This window comes from Anas acuta, chromosome Z (assembly GCF_963932015.1).
Source record: "Anas acuta chromosome Z, bAnaAcu1.1, whole genome shotgun sequence".
In the NCBI taxonomy this organism is placed as follows: Eukaryota; Metazoa; Chordata; class Aves; order Anseriformes; family Anatidae; genus Anas; species Anas acuta.
The window spans coordinates 59,404,020-59,425,454 of NC_089017.1; the positions used below are offsets into that span (position 1 = coordinate 59,404,020).

Sequence of the window (21,435 nt, forward strand, 5' to 3'; positions counted from 1 at the left end):
CAGTCCAGATTTCCAGCTGCTAGTCATGCTAACTGAACATAAATCATCACTGCTAGTAAGGATGCAACTCATTTCCCACATTTAAAATTGCCTCTCAGTAAAACAGCCCACTTTGTGCCTGCAATGTCTACAAAAGTTTTGGATACTACCACTCTGAAAAGGTATGCTGCTTTTACTTTCACACCAATGAGAGAAGACTTACCTGCAAGTACAACTCTAAGCCTTGCCGCCTCTGCTCCAGGACCTTTGGGACCCAGTTCCTCACATGCTTTGAAGGGATCTCTGGAGTCCTTATGAACTTCTTGAGCTGAAACAAAAAGAAATTCAGACAAAAAGGAAGGATAATAGTGACCCTTTAAAGTACACACATTTATGTCACAGATAAGAGTACAGGTAAAATAACCATAAACAAAGGAAAATAGCATTGCAACTAAGTGTCTCATCATCAACTCACTGAAATAACAATTGACTATTTAAAAACTCTTCACATCTATAGGCTGCAGGGTAAAAAACTCTATGCCCAGCCTTTCTCAGTGAACAGAAACACTATCAATTTTTTGTTACTAATAAAGCACTAACTAGTAAAAGAGCAGCAACTACATGAGAATACTTGGAATGAGGATCTGTGTCACCCTTGATTACATACCTGAGCCAGTCAGCTGAGCAGTGTACAAGAGGGGGCTCAATGATAACTGAAGTGAAGCAGTGGCAATCTCAAACTCCCAATGATAGACTGACAAATCTGAGCCTCAGGAAACCATGCAAGAGGTCCAGAAACCATGGAGCAAGGGCTTAACTTAGCTCACAGCCCCACTGCATTTACAGCTGAGGAGGAAGTTGCTTCTAAAGCACCCAAGAGATGGATTCAGTAACCAGCTCAGCCTTAAACACCCAACGTTAGCCCCACACAACAGTAGAGACACAAGGGAAGACATCAGGAGACACAACATAAGCCTCTCTTGTGCTTCGTTTCCCCATTAGTTAATCTGGCATGACACCTTACAACCTCACAGCAACATACACAGGTTTGCCTTGCTACGTATGGTGACAAAACACCACAATAATTTCTAACTCTAGATTTGGGCGTTTATGAACAGGTGGGAGAAGTAAAAGGAGGAGAGAACCATTTTTCTGGAATCAAGAGAGCAAATTATCTGTGCCCTCAAATTGTACCAACTGATGGAGAGCTGTGTTTAATAGCTTATACAAAGAAACAGCAAAACTGCCACTGAACTGATAGATTTTCAAGAGAGCTCTGTAACTGTTCCTCTGAAGATTCCCACAGGAAATCTTTTATAGATATGGACATACACATGTCTGTCTGTATGCATACACAACTGCATAGACAGACATGAATAATCTATTCTGATAACACTACGAATTGTCTTTCTGGAGCAATGTGTTGTTGTTGTTGCTGTTTGTTTTGTTTTTTCCAAAACCAACCAATATTAACATTTTCTTCAAAACTACAGACCAAAACCAGTAACTGGAATAGGTGCCACTGCATTTTAATAGAAGGTGACATTAGACATTCTTTCTGTTGGATATTGCCTCTGAGTAAATCTGAGGCAAGGAATGCAAGGAAAGAAACTCAAAATTGACTTTGACATGCATACCCATGGGAGACTGAGAATTTACATTTCATCTTCAAGCTTGCTGAGATGTCACTATAGGAAAAAGCAGTGCCAACATATCAACGTCTCTACAATCACAAGTAACGAAGCTCCAGCACAGAAACCTCAATTGCTCTGGAAACATTCTGCAACTTTCTGGTTTCTTAACACTGCTAGATTACAATTAAACATGAAATGAAAAAGAAACCCTGTCCAAGCCCATGTACTTTTACTGACTGATCTTAAAGGCAAAATATAAAACCTGATTTTTTCCTCTAAATTGTTCAAGAGTGTTGAAGAGGCTATGATCACAGCTGGAGCAAACTCTGATAACACTTGCAGATGAGTAACAAATGAGGAGAATGCTCCAGATGAGGAGAGACAAATAGGAAACAGTACAAGATTCTACTAAATCTTAGCTGCTTACAAGATAAATACACTCTGGCTGGTATCTCTGCTAGTGATTAACAAGCTGTTTTTGCTCTGTGCTCATGTTACATAAAGCATCCAATAAACAATTGCTAAAATGTGAAAGCACAGGTATACTGTGTACGTATAAAGTACATGCTATACGGAGGTACAAAGGATAAATGATAAGCCCACGCTCATATGCTTAGAATAATCCATCAACACATTGTAACAAATAATGATTACTATGACAAAGAATGTTAAGCACTTCTACCTATATATTAGTTATGTTGCTTCAGACCTGACCCCTATACAAGTAATATTTATCTGAGGACAATTAGTGTCTGTAATATCTTTCTGTTCACAACACTGGCCTTGTGCTGATTTCACATACTGTTTGCCTTACAGTCCCAGTTTGCCTCAAGACTAAAAGATGTCTCAGATAATCAATTAAATAATTATTTGTCCAAGTATGGAAAGTCAGAACTATTCTAGAATTATAAACAATTTACAAAAGTGGATGTGTAGAACTTAAGATTTTTGCAGATTTCACTGCAGTAGTTGCAACGTTGTCAATTCCTAACATTTTCATACTACAAAAGAACTATCAAGGATTTTAAGAAAAAAGAGAATAAAAAGGAAATAGGGAATAAATATGAGAATATGGTTGTATTTACAATGTTATATGGGCAGAAAGATGTTAATTCCTTCTAAAAATCTCTTGATGTGAAAATAACAAAACTTTTGTTCAGACTTAAGTCAATTCTTTAATGAGAATGGTACATAGCCTGAAAGGCCTAGCTTGTCATTCATACTCTGGTCAAATTATAATGGTCAATGTAAATGATTTCAAAAAAGCCAAAAGTAGTTCAAATTTCCCATCAAAGAAATAATTTGTATTCCTGCTGTATCACAGCAGGCTTGAAAAGACTTTAATTTTTTTTGTAAGTTTGCATTATTTTTTTTTTCATAATTTTGTCCATTACAGCCAGATTGCAGAGGAAGTGGGGTTTCACTATTTTTACAAAATAATAATAAAAATATTAATAATAATATTAATAGAACCAAAACATTAATTGGTATTTTGCTGAATAAATGACTTATCTTGTGAAGCAAGGGAGTCCTTCCTCCTCATGATTCTAGTGCAGCATGTCCTTCTCAGGATGAGAATCTCCCCCCTTAAGCATCTATTCCCATTTTCTACCCTGGTTGTTCCCAACAGGAGCTTTATTTCTACTGCTATTTCTACTGCTCACTACAGACATCTCCAGCACTGAGGGCACCTTGAATATGCAGTACCTTTGAAGGTACCTTTCCAGTTGTCACGCACTTATAGCAGTTTAGAGTGGAACTTGCCTTTAAATTAAAGGGGATGAAAAGAAACAAAAATAAACTGCTATTTGTATGCTGAAAGCAAACTGGTAACTTGATGTGTGTGTAAATAATCGTGGGATGCAAACACACTTCACAAAGAATGAGATACAAGTTCAAAATACTCTTATTTGTAAAACCTTTTCAAATACACACCCCACACAACTACACAAAGAAAACATAAGTGTACTTTCTTAAGAGCTCTGAGGTTTTCTGCTTTTTCTAGCACAAAATGGACAGGAAGAACGGGTGACGTTACACCCATGTAATGTATTGCTAGAGAACACTTTCTCCAGGATTTCTGCAATACTGAAAGCACTGAAGCAGGCTCATAGCAGGAGCCACTCAACTACTCTGTTTATGACAAATTTAAGCATAACTGAAAAGAAAAAATATATATGTATATAAATATATATATTTAAGAAAATGTATGTTGTGCCAAAATATGCTGGGTGATTTGCATCTGGACAGGAAAAAAATATGAAAGCAACTATCAAGTCTGCAGAGTAATTTATACAGACAGCAAGCAGACAAGGAGTAGGAAGTAACAAACTGAAAGGTGGTGCAAGGTGTCTTGTCTGAATACCTGTTTTACAGGTGTGTTTATTTCACTGCTACATTTGGATAGAGAGAAAAGGACTATCATGTATGAGTTTTCTGGTGTTCTAAGAATAGTTCTCTAGAAAGCAAGTTGCTGCAGAGGAATTGGTGTGCAAGGAGACAAAGCTGAGAGTAAGACTCGTTCAAGAGATTGAGTCATTCAAGACACTTGTGTAGAGCAGTGAGGGGAAATGTGCAAGTAAATCAAGAGACAAACCAAAAATAAACTGTGCAACTCCAGAAATTACAGTGGAATTAGACATCAACTACAGGACACAGCCTACTTGGGAAGATGCATTTTAAGCAAATAAAACCCCTTTTTCCCCTCTTAATGTTTCCTAGCTTAACTAGTCATGCAATTGCTACTCTATCTATGCTGTTCTACTTTCAGTTGTATGATTATTCTTGCATAAACTAAAGCACACGTACTGCAGGACTTGGTAGTAGCACAGTGAGTTGTACTTCTGATGCTGCCACTGTTGCTCATGTAGTATCATATTCAATGGGAACACAAGGGAGAAAATACGTGTCTCTCTGTAAAGAAATACTAGCACATATCAACTACTTGTGCAATAAAGCAAAATATATTCTGGCTCTTCAGACTTTTGAGGGCCAACACGCAAATGGCTCCATAGTTTCTTTTTGTGGCCCCGAACTGACTTACATCTACACACCATAAAGCTGGCACATAATCCATTGCTGCTGAGAGCTATAAACCAATGAAAGTTCAGTTGACCCAGGTCTTAGGAAAGGGCTGCAGCCCCATGACTAGTAGGCTACTGCTTTTCCAGAATTCTCCTTCACAGTAAGTGTCTTCCACAAGGCAGAAAAAATCAAAACTTGCCTTTGAGCAGCACAACTGTAATAGAAGCATCCGGTTCAGCCTGGAGAGGAGAAATTGTACCTTCCCTTTAATGGTGATCTAAACAATTTTAAGAACAATTACTGGATACCCACTCTTAAAAGCACTGAGTTCCATTCTATATCTTATTGAGAAGACACAGTAGGCAGGCTTAGCTGGCATTTTATATTATATTAATTGTATGAAGAACAACAGAGTGAGACAGTCTATTCAGTCTTTTTCATGCTTCGTTTGCTGGTGTATACTAATAGTTTCCTTAGCTCAGCATGTTAACAATTCAGTTTATAGATCTAATATAAATTATTCGCATAATAGGATAAAAAACAAAACCATATTCATTTGCTATGGGAATATGCTGTATTTCATGACTTTGCAAGAAGAAAAAAATACTAGAGAGTATTTTATCAATACAGAATGTAAACAATAATAAAAACAGAGAGTTAGAAACATCTCAGAAGTCATCTCTGAGCCCCCCTCTTTCTTCTTCCTCCTCTCAGGCTTCCAAGAAGTAGAAAAGAAACTGAGTAGATTGAAAACTCTTTTCCAGGACACAAATCACAAGATGTTTTTAACCAAGAATGTTAACAATTTCAAGTGAGGGGAAACATAACTAAGGCAAAATACAGACACATTTTATAGAGAAAGAGATAATTACCTTTTTATGAAGGGCATGGAATTCACTATACCTCTTCTCCACAAAATGTTTCCTTCCACTCACTAGTACCTCTATTTTAAAGACCTGAAAAAATACAAATAATAAAAAGGAAATTAGGAAATTAATGTTTGCACAAACAGATCTATGACGTGGTTGTGACTGCACATTATGCCCAAAACATAGTGGTTCCAAAAACACATGATGTTAAGAGGTGCAGAAGTACAACAATGTTTAAGGGATATTATGCCTTAATTTGCTATTAACAAGTTGTTCAACAAACACAGATAAAAGACAGTTCAGTTTGGACTTCATATTGTATATAAAAAAACTAAATGTTAAAATATTTCCTTTTAGAAATATTTAATGCAATTGGAAGTATGAAAAATAAAATAAAAGATAGTAAGAACAACAAAATAGAATGAAATGAAATAACGATTCATTCTCTTTCCCTACTACTACTATGCTAACACATATTCAGTAAGAGCCAGGTAACAGAAGCTGTATGTTTAAGAGATAAAATGCAAACATTATACTGTAAGTTAATTGTCTGCTAACCTACAAATTCAGATATAGCCTCAATTGAGCTTGTGCTACTATCTATATAACCTAGAGGGAAAAAAAAAAAAAAGCACATACAAAAAAACACGGCAAATGCTTGTTTTCTTTGTATGATACATGTGACAGCTTTTGTTGCTGCTTCTGGAAGGTTGAAAGGCCAGGAGAAGAAGCTCCCTGGATCCACTAATTAGTAGTCACTAACATGACATTTTCTTGATTCTCAGGCCACAAGGTCATTTCTGAGGGCAAGTGATGAGAAATATTTTGAAGTACTCAGGAAAACATGGTCTATTAAATGAAGACAAGATCAGCAGAAAAGCAATACAAAAAAAGTGCCTAGTCTATCCAGGAGTTTGTGTTTTTTTCTTGTTGTTTTCATTTTTGCTCAGAAAATGATGAAAATAATTATTTCCAGGAGAAATTAGAGACAATGTTCAGGACAGATGATTACATCAAGACCCAAGACTTAGGCCAAATGAAAGTACTTTGAAATGAATTTGCAAACAGTGTTTATGCCTGAATGCAGAAAAAAAAGGGGGGCTCTGTCACAATATGTCCAACTAGCATTGATCAGAGCAAACACACAGAAATCATGCTGGATAAACACTTTCTGTTGTCCACTAGAACCTGCCTTTCAAACACAGGTCAAAATGCTATGGTTCTCACAGGCCAGCCAAACCATATTAGAAACAGACAGCACTTTATTTAATCCAGACTGAAATGCATCTACCTTTGTTTGAACATGATATGGATGGGACTGGAGTCATTTCACACCAATGTTTACATTACCAAAATTAGTTCAGATCTTTGTAATCCATCAAAATAGCTTGTGCTACATTCTACCTCCTTGAAAAGGACTATTTCTGTGTCCTAATCACTGCGAGCAAATGACCTTATTTGGGTGCATTGATTTTTTTTTCCTTATCTATTTAGACAATTTTGGGAGAACAGCTATTGGCTATTTAACAATTTTCCTCTACACGTGAAAAAACTCCAAGGCACCCTTAGGAATACATTGTAAGTTCAGAGTTGTAAAGAGAATCACATGTAAAGAAAAATCAATGCAAACTTTTTTATTTAGTTCAGACTTAATACCCTAATTATATAAGAAGAAAACATTATTTACATCTTATATTCTACACACATTGCATGAAAGAAATAGTTCCACAAGGAACAAAATGCTTTCAATTGCACAGGAAATATATTGCATTGAAAGCATTGCAAGGATAATTCGTAGGAAGAATGGATGACAGAATACGAACAGTTAAATAGTCATGAGCAAATGCCTAGTTAAGGTGTCACATTGGTTTTGTATTAACCTGATACTAAAACTTTGGCAATTGCTAGCAACTCATAACACCCAATCACACCTCAGTCAGATAAGAACCTCAGCACCAATGTTATTTAAGCACTTCCATTGGCTACCGGGCTTGCTGAGCAACCTGAAGAAATCTAAGAGGCTCCTGCCTCACCTTTAAGTACTCCCTTGGCAGGTAACTGCCTTGTGAATCAGTCTGTCTTGTGCAGCCCCATTCTGATTTTAGTTATGTGTGCAACTTTAGAGAATTGTCATTCCATCTGGAGACAATAAATCTGTCATTTTATAAAGGAGAATAGTTGGAATATGGGGTAAAAGGAAAATAAAAATTCCCTAGTTGGCCTTCTGTTCAAAGCATGTACCTATTGTGTCCTGTATGTCACCACTGGTTAATGAAATAAAGGAATGGTTTCAAAACAGCAAAAAGTATGCAGCATTTATTCAGCTTCCTTTTACATCTTAGCAATGTTTCAAGTACTGCTTGCAATATTTTTTGCCAGAAAGAAGATATACATATTTGCTGATCATTTTCATAGAAGACATGCTTTTTTTACATGATGCCACCTTTACAAACACAAATCTACTGCCTTTATACCCTCATTTGGTTCTGTCAACTTTAAGAGGCTTTACCTTTGCCTCCAAGAGCACACAGCCCTTGGATTCAGCTTTAGCAGCCACCCAAAACTTACAAAGATAGACAACAGATCTATCATGAATCAAAAATTGCTGTTTCAAAAACAAAAAACTACCCTGCAAATTATGCTCGTGGTGGCACCTAAGTTTCAGAAACGTAAAGCAATTAGCAATAAGTGTATCAAGTGGACAATCTGTAAATCTTTCAATTTAAGATGAATTTAAATACTAAACTGATTTACAAAGAAACTTAAGCACAGTGTGTGCTTAAGAACTTTATATTATTAAATGACTGCATTTAGACTGCATAAATTCTGGTTTTGCCTCCTCACTGTTTACCAGGTTTCAATTCACAAGAGTAAACTAAATGCACAGAATTAAGTTTGTGTCGCAATTTCATATTGCAGACACAGACAAGTGTGTGAGAGGCAGCAAGATACATTCGTTTGCAACAGAGAGAGAATCTCTTCATGGATTCAAAATAGCTATAGACAAATCTCACAAATTTAATTGAGCAATTGCAGGCCCTGACAGAAAAACAATGTAAGGAAACGGGTGAACATAGATGAAAGTGCCAAAATAAAGACGGAAGAACTATGGGAAAAAAATGCAACACTGCAAGGAAATTACTTTTCTTGTAAAAATGTCCATGTTCTGTGAAAAGATAACTCTGAAAAGACATATGACGTTTTATAAGTGACAGTTTGTTAAATGAAAAATGCAATAATTAATCACTGAATAAGACAAGTAAAATGGTTTTCCCATAGTCAGTGAAATACCAGAAATTACACTGCACTGAATGATTTGCAGTTCATCCCAACTAGGACACAAAAGTCCATAGACATGAATATATCAATTAGAAAACTCTTTTACAAGTATGCTAAAACAAGGAATGTTGTTTGTAAATGCCTTTCTTGGTTATTTCCACAACAACTATTAATAATGTTTGCACAAAGGCACAAAATCCTCTTACAGAATTTAACCTACACAAATGATTTTCAGGGTTAGCATCTTTAGGTTAGAAATCAGTTTGAATAATTCTGATCTTCTGCTTTCCAAAATTGCAGAACCGCCATTAAAATTCGTAATTATCAAAACCATGAGGGAAACTCCTGGAGAAGAATTCTTAAGTTTTTGTTTTGGTTTGTTTTTTTAATAAGATAGTCAAAACGTTCAGGTCCAACTACAAAACAGATTTAAATATGACTGGGCAGGAGGAGGAGGTGGAACTATTTTGGCTCTCTGCTTTGCCTCCGCTTTGTTCCAATGAAATGGAATATATTCAGATACTGGAAATCATTTACTTCATTTCTTATTGGCAGCAAATATGCCTGATTTTGCCATTTTCCTGTGTTTATCAGGTTTTGATCATTAACAAACCTCCAAGTGAATGATCCTTTTCCATTGTTTTCATGAGGAATAACTTACACTTCTTGATGCAAAAGCTGCAGCACTTGAGCAGCAGCATCACATAATAACAAAAATCTATTCTATAAGAGCAAATAATTGGTATTGCATCACTGTGAATTTCTGAGATAGCTTAAATGGAACAAAATAGGAGCAAATAAAACATACAAGAGCCATTCATGCCTTCCTGTAAGTCCTTAGATATTCTAAAAGCATGTAGAGAACTGCATAAAACCAAGCTGATACTATCTTCCTTCAGTTTTTATGTATGTTAAATGCTTACATGATGTAAATGGCCATCTCTTATAATTTGATGCAAAAATATGCAGTCCAAGTAACTATCTCAAAAAAAAAAAAAAAAAAAAAAAAAAGTCCAAACAAACAAACATAGAGAGATCAGTTTAACAAAAAACAGACAGGAATGACAAATATGTCCAGAATTAGGGAGGAAAACTAACTAGCATGGCAATACCTCGTTGTTTTTTCTATTACATAAGAAATACACAGATGATATCTTTATATTCACTCAAGGAAATCAGATTATCTAAATAGTTTATTGCAAATTAACACTATCATAATGTGTACGTATATGGAAAAATAGTTATATAGAAGTTATATAAATTTCTGAAAGATTACAGCTGAGAGTTTGGGGGCAATCTTCTTTAGAATGAGGAGATACAAAAACCAGAAGCAGAAAAAGAGAAGTTTACAGAAAACAGATACATTCGTCTAATGTTCACTGGGAAAGAATAACCCAGAAAATTCTAGTACTGTGCCTTTCCTTCTCAATACCAAGCTTACCAACACTAATTCTTTTTAATATATTGCTTACAGAAATAAATACATCCCTTTAGATGTTTCAGTATGCCTGACAGACTTTTGTCTGAGGAACAGATAATGCATTCAAAGTGTCAAGAAACTCAGCCTCAAACCTTTGTCATGGCCATATGGAAGGAATTCCAGGACAAATGAAACGACAGCTACGGTTCATGAAACACTAATAGGATTTCCACATGTTTAATGTTTCATCACTGTTAGACAATGGCACATTTTCATTCTCTGCTGTGCTATGACTAGAACAAGACCACAGCATATAGTAAAGATCAAAAGATGACTTTAAGCCTCTTTCCACCTACTGATCAAGGGCCAGCTGATGGTCCTTGGTACCAGTAAGAGCAGCTGGGCGACAGCCGTGACCACAGCTGCATGTTGCTGGAGCAGCAGTTTGGTATCTCATGGGTGCAAGCACCTCGTGGCAATGCTCCATACGCCCTGAATGCCTCCAGCGCAGAGGCGGAGATGAGGACTGTGTGCAGAGCCAACTCAAACTTCATAGCAGCCTTGATAAAACCGAACCTCGCTATCCCACAAATGAAAACAAATGAACTTATTCTGACTTCATCCTCAGGAGGGAGGGAGGGGCAGCAAAATCAAATTCTGTGGTGGGTGCTGGGCAAGTGTAGGACACGCAGTCAGGCTGGCATGGGTCACTGAGACCTGAGGATAGGGAAATTTCTTTTTCCTCTCCAGCCACAATCCCCCGACTGTAGTTTCCTTCCTTCCCACATCCACTGTCTAACCTTTGGTTATCCCCTCCACTCTCACTTTTTGAGACTTAAGACTTTATGTGCCTTAGGTAAGTTGCTTACAGACACAACTCCTCCTTCTCCCTGTAGTAACTGCTGCTCCCATCCTAAAGAAGCAGCCCATACTCAAACTCCTGCACTGTTTTCCTGTCGGGAAAGGGTCCTCTTCCTGCTGCAGAACTGGGAAACCAGCTGGGACAGTAAAGAAAGAAGCAGAACAGCCCTGAAGAGCTGAGTTTGCTCTTGCTGGTTCTGCTGGGGCCCTAAGGATGGATGAAGATATCTGCTGGAGGAAGTAAAGGAAAAGGAGAGACTGATCAGATAGTAGCAACTGAGAGTAGCCAGAGTGCTGGGGAAGAGGGAGTGATCATCTCTCCTGCCCAGCAGCAGCCCTCACATGTGCAGACCATGTTTTCCTGACAGCCACCAGCAGGCAGAAAGCAGCAGCTGATGACCGGCAGTTCACGGCACAGATGCTGGAAGCACTGGTCCTCACCAGTAGGTGATGGGCTCACAAGCACCTCCCCTCTCTGCTGACCCAGGTAACTGCTCCTCGTGCCCTGCGCCCGTCTTCACTGGCACAGCTCGACACAACAAAGCTGTTCCACTGACAGGGAAGGGCCCCAAGAGATTCAGAACCATCACATTTCCAGATAGCAATTTTACCCCAGGTCTGCTCAAAAGCTGTATTAGACCTACAGACTGCCCCTTTCCTGCACCCTGAACACTGTGATGCCTGTTAACCTGAAATCAAACTGTTTCAGACCCAATTACAATGTGAAGTATTAGTTACAGTCCAAGAAAGAAGTAACTGGTTTTATTAACTACAGAAATCAAGGCCTGGCATTATGCAATTAAGACACTCCTTGTCCAGAGTGTGACAGAGGAAGACCATCACGGAGAAGCGAACAATCACTAAAGTATTTCAGGTGTGCATTCCACACAACCATATGAAGAAGTTAACTGTCCCCATCTGGTCTGGGGAAGCTGCCTTATTGCTATATAATTCAATAAAGAGATTTTCTCCTGTTACACAAACATGCTGAGAAGGTAAGTACGTTAATGAATTACAACTCCTGTTAAATCTTGACGTTTACTGAAAAAAATTTCTCTTCACTAACACTTACCAGTGTTACCGTACCCTACCTCAACCAGACTGCAGTGTCTTCAACAACCTTTAGCATGTAGTTTGTCTTTCCCACTCATGCTACAAAATAACTATACTCCCTATTCTACCCACTTTTGCAGTACGGGCCTCCCCCCCCTCATAAAATGGCACACTGCTGGTACAAATTACGTGAAATAAATAAATAAATAGGTAAGACTCGGGGGTATTCTTTCTGAAGATGGCCTTTAGGAAGTTTATGTCATATTTCTTAGGGTTTAGAGGTAGAGGTAGTAAAACAATTTATACCAAGACCCAGTGCAACTAACACCTACAAAATGGGAAGCTCAAGGGAGGCCTCTGCAGAACTGTCAATGTTGAATGAAAGAGTAGCTGACATACAAGAGTAAGTAGTTTTCTGATTTTTTCAACCCACTTTAAACCAATCTTTTCCAAACACATGGTTCATAAAATCCCATAGGAACTTCTTTGTCATTTCCTGAAAAATAACTTACTTGGCTTTCCAAGCTAAAAAGCCTCTCCCTTGCCAGTGAAACACTGACTATGGAAATCTAATTTGTAACCAAACCAAGAAGCCACAAGATCTGACCTGCTTTTAATATTTTTCTTCATTAGTCCTACAGAGCACAACTGTTATGCAGATGACATCCTTTTAAAATCTAGTCATTGTGGTCACCTATTTAACTAACTTTCTTTGAATCAAACTTCAGGAAAAATATCCTGATCTTTTACTGAAAAAGGAAAAAGTTCCTAACATACTCTAATGCTTACAGTTACACAGACAAAAATTAGCCTGCTCTGCTACATTTGTTCATCTGGATCATCTCAATGTCTCTTATCAGAAGTATTCTACTAATAGAACAACCATGAGCCTTTTTATGGAAGAGAGATTAACTTTCTAGTAGAAGTAATACATTGGGATAAAATATTTGAATATTGAAAAAAGCCACCCTGATGACAAAAATATATATACATAAAACAGAAGAACTCAAAGATTAATCAAATATAAGGACCCTTCTATTATGTCACAAAATACTTTACCATTTTATCTGTAGATTCTATAAAGAATCCTCATACTTTTCAAGGAAAAACAGAGCTGCTAACTACAATGAAAATGTGCCTCCTTTGCAGCCAACTAGCTGCAAGAAACTCAATTTTCATACAATCACAGAAGGGTTTGGATCAGAAGGGACCTAAAACACCACCCCCTTCCAGCCCTCCTGCCATGGGCAGGGAGACTTCCCACTAGAACATGTTGCCCAAAGCCCCATCCAGCCTGGCCTTGAACACCTCCAGGGATGGGGCATCCACAGCTTCTCTGGGCAGCTTGTGCCAGTGCCTCACCACCCTCTGAGGGAAGAATTTCTTCCTAACATCTGATCTAAATCTCTTTCAGTTTAAAACCAGTCCCCCTTCTCCTATCACCATCTGCCCATGCAAAAAGTTGCTCTTCAGTCCTCAGCAGGGCTGCTCTCAGTGAATTCTTCTAACAGACCATACACACAGAATCACAGTATGGCTGAGGTTGTCAGAGACCTCTGGAGATCATCTGGTACAACCCCCCTTCCAAGCAGGGTCACCCAGAGTATGTTGCACAGGCCCACACCCAGACAGGTTTTGAGTATCTCCAGAGCAGGAGATGGCACAGCCTCTCTGGGCAACCTGTGCCAGTGCTCCGCCACCCACACAGTAAAAAATTGTTTTCTCATATTCAGCCGGAACTTCTGTGCTTCAATTTATGCCCATTGTCTCTTGTCCTGTCACTGGGCACCATTGAAAACAGTCTGGGCCTGTCCTCTTGGCATCCTCCCTTCAGATACTTATACACATTGACAAGATCCTACCTCAGTCTTCTCTTCTCTAGAGAAACACCTGTGTCAAGCTTTTCATCCATAGGATCCCAGGTCCTTCTCCGCAGACCTGTTCTCAATGAGTTCTTCCCCCAGTCTGTGCTCATGCCTGGGATTACCCCAACCCAGGCGCAGCACCTTGCTCTTGGACTTGTTGAACCTCATTAGGTTCACATGGGCCCACCCGTCCAGGTCCCTTTAGATGGCATCTCTTCCTTCTGGTGTATCAGCTGCACCACTCAGCTTGGTGTCATCTGCAAACTTGCTGAGGGTTCACTCAACCTCACTGTCTATGTCACTGATAAAGATATTAAACAGTACTGGTTCCAGAGGGTACAGATCCTAGTGTACAGATCCCTGGGGGACATTGCTCGTCACCAGCCTCCACACAGAGACATTGACCACAACTCTCTGGGTGCAGCTTTCAAGCCAATTCCTTATCCACTGAATGATCCACCCTTCAAATCCATCTCTTTCCAATTTGGAGATGAGGATGTCATGTGGGACCGTGTCAAAGGCCACAATGGTCCACATAGTCCACAAGTCCACGCAGCTGACATCAGTTGGTCTTCTCTTGTCGACTGGGGCAGTCACACCACCATAGAAGGCCACCAGACTGGTCAGGCACAATGTGCCCTTGGTGAAGCCATGCTGGCTGTGTCAGATTACCTCCTTGTCCTGCCCGTGCCTTGTCATTGCTTCCAGGAGGATCTGTTCCATGGTCTTGCCAGGCACAGAGGTGGGGCTCATCAGACTGTAGTTCCCCGGTCCTCCTTTCTACCCTTTTTAAAAATGGGAGTGGTATTTCTCTTTTCCCAGTCACCATGGACTTCACCTGACTGCCAGGACTTTTCAAATATGATGGAGTGGCTTGGTAACTACATCAGCCAGTTCCTTCAGGACCCTGGGATGCAAGGCATCAGGCCCCATTTTGCAGGAATCAAGAAAGGAGACTATTATTTTTTTCATGAAGTTAGAAACAAGACAATACCCAGTATGCACGATCTATTAAAAATCAACCCCACATGCTTCATGGCAAGTAAATACCAGGGCAAAGAAATACTGTACACCCAGACCTTGCTTCTTTTCTTATTCAGATCTCTGCAGTAATCCATCTCCGAATTCTCTACTGTTTATCTGACAACATAAGTAGCTCATCCAAATATTTCTTTTTTCAAGAGCAGCAGCTGAAGTCATCAAAGGAGGTTGCTTTTCTACGTTTATGTGCAGCTTAGCAAAGATCCTCCATATACTATGTTTAACTACTGCAATTTGCCTATCTTCAGCTGCAAAATGGAGGATTCCTATGCTATTCTGTCTATAACAAAGAAGAGCAGACAGGATGTATGCAATTTTTTCATGTACTTCCTTTCAAGAAGCTAAGTCACCCAAACTTTAACTAAACTAGCATTGCTCTGCCTTGCAAAATAGAACCCTAATTCTTTACACTACGATGTGCTATCTGTATTATTCTTACATACAACTGACAACTCTATTTCAAACATCAGCACTCATTTCTGGAGTCAATTTATCAAAGAACGCCACCCTGCTCATCAAGGGTTTCCTTTGCTAAGTTAAATCTTTTTTGAACAGCAATTCAAAGTGGGATGAAGACATAGCTCAAAAAGTTGCAAGACAGTTTCATTTCTCACCGGACTGAGCCTGCTGCTACTGAGAGAAGATGTGAAACCAGCTACCAGGATGTGGTTATCAATGCATCCAACTACAGACAAAACAGTTCCTCAAGTATAAGGAAAGTGGAGAGAATAGAAATGAAAAACTTGGCACAACTACTTAAGAAATGGCAAAAGCCATCACAAACAGTGCCAAACAAATAATAAAACTTGGACCAAACTAAAATTCAAATTATTAAGCTTCTGAACTTACATGCTGGGGCTAATAGCATTTATGTTGCTGTGAGCCTTGTGGTCACAATGAATACAGATATTCCTGAGCCAGACTGAGCTCAGGTACTGCTGGCAACAGAACGGTAGCAGCAGTCAGGACTGCACAATCTGCAAAACTCCTGGCAAAGTCTGGACAAAACTCAGTGCCATGGGGACCAGGCTAGCTCTGTCCCAAGTATGTCTGCAGGAGCTGCAGTTTGTGAAGTGTAGGAATCCCACAAAAAGGAGCAGTATGAGTGTAAAGTTCAGAGGGATGCAAGCACGTCCCTCTAGACTTGATGCAGGCACAGATCTTGACCTGCGTACATTGCAAGAACACAGGGAAGAAAGAAAAGCATTTCCTAATCTGCTTTCCTTGGAGTTACAGCATAAACACAGCAAGTAGCTGAATCACAGACTCTTCAGACAGAACTGCATTGGCATTAGAGAAAGAGTTAGGGTAGTGCAGAATTTGACTCAAACATTGATGTCTGAGAAAAGACAACATCTGAACCACTTACAGAGACTACATCCAGTGCAATTATGTCAATGTATTGTATAGATTCAAAGGCAGTGGAAATACTAATACAAACCAATATTCGGGACAATATATAAAATTAAAGTATCCTCTCAGCAATTTTGCAATATAAGATTGAATAACCTATCAGAGAACACTGGTTATACAATTAAATATTTATAATTCCAAAGACAATGAAAATTGATTCAGTCAGGATTATGTTAATTTGTAACTAGCCTCTCAATCACTTAAAAGATAGTAAGGCAAACGTTGAATAATTACATGCCTGCACATGTATCAGCCAGATAAAGTATTATGTTTACAACAAATTTCAGAAAGATTTTAAGTAAGTTATAAATTGAGTCTGATGCTGGAAACGTGCAAATACTGCACACCACGAACAAAGTGACAGGCAACAGATGACTGAAAGTTGTGCTACGTGTTTCATTGCTGACTGTTGTTTGAACTGAAGATAATACAACATAGCAGCATTGGTCATAAAGTATCATTCACGGGTCTAAAAATTGGTAACTGTCTTTTTCTCAAAAAAAAAAAAAAAAAAAAAGATGACATAACCATGCATACATAGACTAAAGACCTAACTTGGCTTGAATATTTCAGCAATAAAAGCCAGAAGATTCCTAAAAACAGCACTACGAGAAAACGATGCCCACAAACTAACTTTAAGCTGAAATGTGAGTCACCTTTCAAGCACTGACTCTTGGGTGTGAAAGACATCTTTGTTTCACTCTTCTAGAAAAATCTGGATGTTCACCACCTGCGGATACCAAGTCACCTATTTAAATTAAATACAGCCTCTAAATCCTGTTGCACAAATTCAGAAGTACTGTCAGGAAAAAAATAAGGACAAATAACAATAAGAAGGCATTACACAGACCCGATGTGGTACAGATATCATTCATTCCCTCATTCTCAGGTTTCAAATATTCTTTTTTGCCTTATTATGAACTCAATCACAAACTGTCCCCCTGTGTAAAACTCATTGAATCTTGTTATTTTCCTGGTTATCACCTTTTGTAAAGAATAGAAAAACTTCTGCATTTTTTGTCCACATAAAACATTGCCATAAATAACTTCAAGTGCTTTTTTTGGTTCAAAGGCTGTGTTGCTTTGAGTTATCTGGTGCCTCCTTGCAGAAAGAATGTAAACTTTGCTTGGTTTACTTACAGTTTTTAGTTGCAGTGAAAGTTGTTTTTTCTACGTGTTTACAGGAAGTTCCACTTCTCTACTTATGGGGCAGAGAAAATGCAACCTACCTCACTTTATATGAGGTGCCATTGTATCTCCAACTGCCCCAGGCAGCAACTGCTCATCATTCTGTACAGCCTCTGTCCCTGCTTAGCTTTCTTCCACCTACGTTTTTCACACATAAGAAATATGGAGAGGTAAAGAAGGGACATTCACCTTGCATCAGCTGATTCCTCACCTTCCTGTTTCATACAGCAGTTCACACAAAATAGTGCTATTTTTAATTAGCAGCTCAATAACATCAAGAGGGTGTGAGATGGAATTTATTTAATAAAATATATTACAGGAGTTACTGGCAGTGCTAAAAGCAGTTAGAACAATCTAATACTTTCCATTACAAGACTGTTCTCAGTTACTTATACTTTTGCCAACTTTTAATTTTTGGGCTTAGATTTTCCATACCAGGTACGTGATTCAGACAGAAAATATTTTTAGAAAGTTTCAACTAAGACAGTCCAGTTTCTCTAAGTCCTTTATTTAGAGAAAGGCATATTTTATTTATTTATAAAAAAATAAATAGAAAAAGAAACAAAACAAATCAACAAAACAAACCATTTTACAGTAAGTTCCCCAAGATGTGGACAAGAAGACCAGGAATACAGCTAGGAGGCAATTTTGGCCAACCTATGCCTTTCTGAAAAAACTCTAACTCCTACAAAACACAGAGTATGTACATTATGCAGATTATCTATTGGCCTCAGTACTGCCAGTGCTCTGTTGTTTTTTAGTACCTACACACAGACTGAAAGTATATAGCATCTCCACAACAAACCTACATTTCAAGCCTACAGAAAAAAATTCTGTGGTTCATCCAAAAAGAGAAGCCATTATGGCACTAGGTAGCAGGAAAAAAAAAGAGTGGAGGATATTTTTAATTTTTTTTAAGAGACACTGGGCAGGGATTTATGCTATGGCACGTGGGAACAATACCTGAAAAGACCACAGTACATCACTGTTAAAATAAACAGGCAAAAGAATAGCAGGAAAAAGGGCTTTTAATCTGAAGTATTAAAATCATTATTAAATCATCACTGAAATCAACAGTAACGCAAGATTTTGTTGTGTATGCATCAGAAATGTAAGTCACTGCATCTGCTTGCTGTGGGAACCTACTGGTAACATAACACATGGTTATCCCTCTCCGTCCCTCCTCTGCTGGTAGCACAGCTTGGATTAACACCTCGGGCACCTATCTTTCAAGGGGTCTATACCAGGGACCTGACAGGCGCCATGTCGACCAGCCATATATCTGGGGCAGTACCTATCCAAATGATATATTCCCTCCCCTTCAACACTGGTGGCCTTCTCAGGGGTAAAAAACAAAAAAAAACAAAACAAAACAAAACAAAAAAAAAAAGGTAGATAAAGGAGAAACCCTTCAGACACTATGGATGCAAATTTAAGCACCCAAACACCAGTGGTGTCTGTTAAGCTTTCCACACAACTGCAATCCTTCTTCTCTGAACATACACATTTGCATTTAGTTTCACATTACTTTTCTTCACTGCATGTCCACTTTGCTTACACACAGGACTGGAGGTGCTGTGGGAACAAGTGAGCAGAGCACAATGTGTTTCAGGCTTCTTCACAAGTAAGAACTAAAAAAATGCAAGGGAAGACATGAAAACTGTATGTACGGATAGTATGGCTTCAAGATTAACGTGAATGGTAACACCATGGACTGTTTGGGAATTGTGCTTCTGTAATGCTAAACAATTTATGATTTTCTCTAGTAAGATCTACTTCAAGCATCCCACTTGGGCATGATTCAGAGGCGCAAGGTTAAAAGCTCAAGCCCTCAGGGAAGCAGCAGACCCAGAACAGATGCAGACAATAAGCTTACACAGATGCAGACAGCAAAAACAGACCACTGTGCACACCATTTCATTGGTCCCTATTTCAGGACATGAGAAACTGTAACTGTAATTCCTCACTTCTTACTGTGTCACTTCAACATTATTCTGGAAGGCTACTTAATAAGGATTGCATGTAAAATCTGGAAGAAAAAAAAAAAAAAGAAAAAAATAAGAAAAGGCCCTTCCAAGTGCACATACAAGCCCAAATATCCCCTGAAGTCATCTCCTCCACCCTTCCAGTGCTGGCATCTAGCTGATTTCATGTTTCAAGTCATGCTGCAGCAGGGACCACTGTTGTTCTACACACAGATTCCACACTTCTCAGCTCCTCCTTCTAGGGTATATTACAGAGGAGGAGGAGGTAATAGAAGAGCTATTCCACAATGTGTGGTATTGATTTTTCTACCTGAGGAAGGGGACTCCTCAGTGAAAAGGTATCTCTTTGCTCCTCTACCTCATGAGAGAAAAAAAGTCTCAAAAAGACATTAACCTGCAGAACAATGAACCAATGCAGTATTTTGCAGCAGCCAATGTTTTTGGGATATGTTGACACTACATATCTGGCAAATCAACATTCTTGAAGTATATAAGGGAAAAAAGTTATTTTTCTCAAAACTTCTGAATTACTGCAATTACTAACAAATACAGAATGAACTCAGTGGAAGATTTTTAAGTAGAACAAACTCCTCTAATTATTCTTTAAGATCAGAGAAAATAACAAAAACCAATTCAGTAAGACGTATAAGTAAAAAAACCTGCTGCAGTTTTAAAAGGGTGACATTTTCTTACTCCTTTATTATGTGGTGGCTTTGCAAGATCTTGACCATTAACTTCACATACAAGTGCAATGTCCTACTGAAGCTGAACATAATATTTCTGGTAGTAAAGATCAGCAGCATTTCTAATGGTCTTAAAGGAAGATAAGATGTATTATTGTAGTCTACAACAAGAAGATAATAGCCATAAAATTATTTCAGGAAAACACACACAAAAAATAGTGCTGAAAACACATGGATGTGTCAGTTGTTGCAGAGCAGTGCTCACACAGAGCCAAGGACGTTTCAGCTCCTGGTGCTGCCCTGCCAGTGAGGAGGCTGGGGGTGCACCGGGAGCTGGGAGGGGACACAGCCAGGACTGCTGGCACAATAAAAGCTGGGGTAAAGAAGGAGGAAAGGGGGACCAGAGTGATGGCATTTGTCTGCCTGAGGAACCATTGCACGTGCTGAGCCCTGCTTTCCTGGGAGGGTCTGAACGCCTGCCTGCCGATGGGAAGCAGCGAATTAGTTCCTTGTTTTGCTTCACTTGTACATGTGGCTATTGCTTTTCCCAGTGAGTTGTCTTTATCCCAACCATGGAGTTTTTGTGCTTTCACATTTCTGATCCTCTTCCCCATGCCACCTGGGAGAGTGAGCAAGCGGCTGGGTGGTGCTGAGCTGTTTGCTGGTGATATATCATGGAGACAACAGATATTCCCATTCGTTTCAACATCAGTTTTCTTTCTAAGAACCTTTCATCTTTGCCACTAGGTACAGAAAAAGAAGACACATCCAGAAGTCACTGTTCAAAGAGTAGCTTATTCACATTCTACAAAATCCTTTCTTAACTACAAATAACACTGGTTTGCTCAAATGGCAATTCAGAACAATCACAAGGAAATTGCAGACATGCCTCACTTTTGTGGTTCTTCCCATCTCTTCTGTAACTGGCACTGCTTTCTTACACATTCATTATTTCCATTCTGAATGAGGATAACATTAACATACCATTTTTACACGTCTTATAAACAAGGGAGAAATTTCTCAGATTGGTGGTTATCTGACAATACTTTCTTTGTTGTTCACAGAATCACTGAAGTTGGAAGGGGCCCACAAGGATCACCAAGTCCAAGTCCTGGCTCCACACAGCACCACCCCAAAATTA

At 38.8% G+C, this 21,435-nt stretch overlaps 1 protein-coding gene across 2 annotated transcripts in view; it reads right to left on the minus strand.

Moving 5' to 3' along the window:
* The window catches only part of SNX24 (sorting nexin 24), a 93,615-nt gene that overhangs the window by 40,621 nt on the left and 31,559 nt on the right, over window positions 1-21,435 (minus strand). Inside the window, exons 2-3 of one of the 2 annotated variants that reach the window (XM_068666498.1) lie at window positions 5,510-5,593; window positions 203-307 (exon numbers count right to left, since the gene is read on the minus strand). In XM_068666498.1, the coding sequence (XP_068522599.1) occupies window positions 203-307; window positions 5,510-5,593 (189 nt within the window). The remainder of the gene's footprint in view (window positions 1-202; window positions 308-5,509; window positions 5,594-21,435) is intronic. The other variant, XM_068666499.1, reaches the window with a different exon arrangement.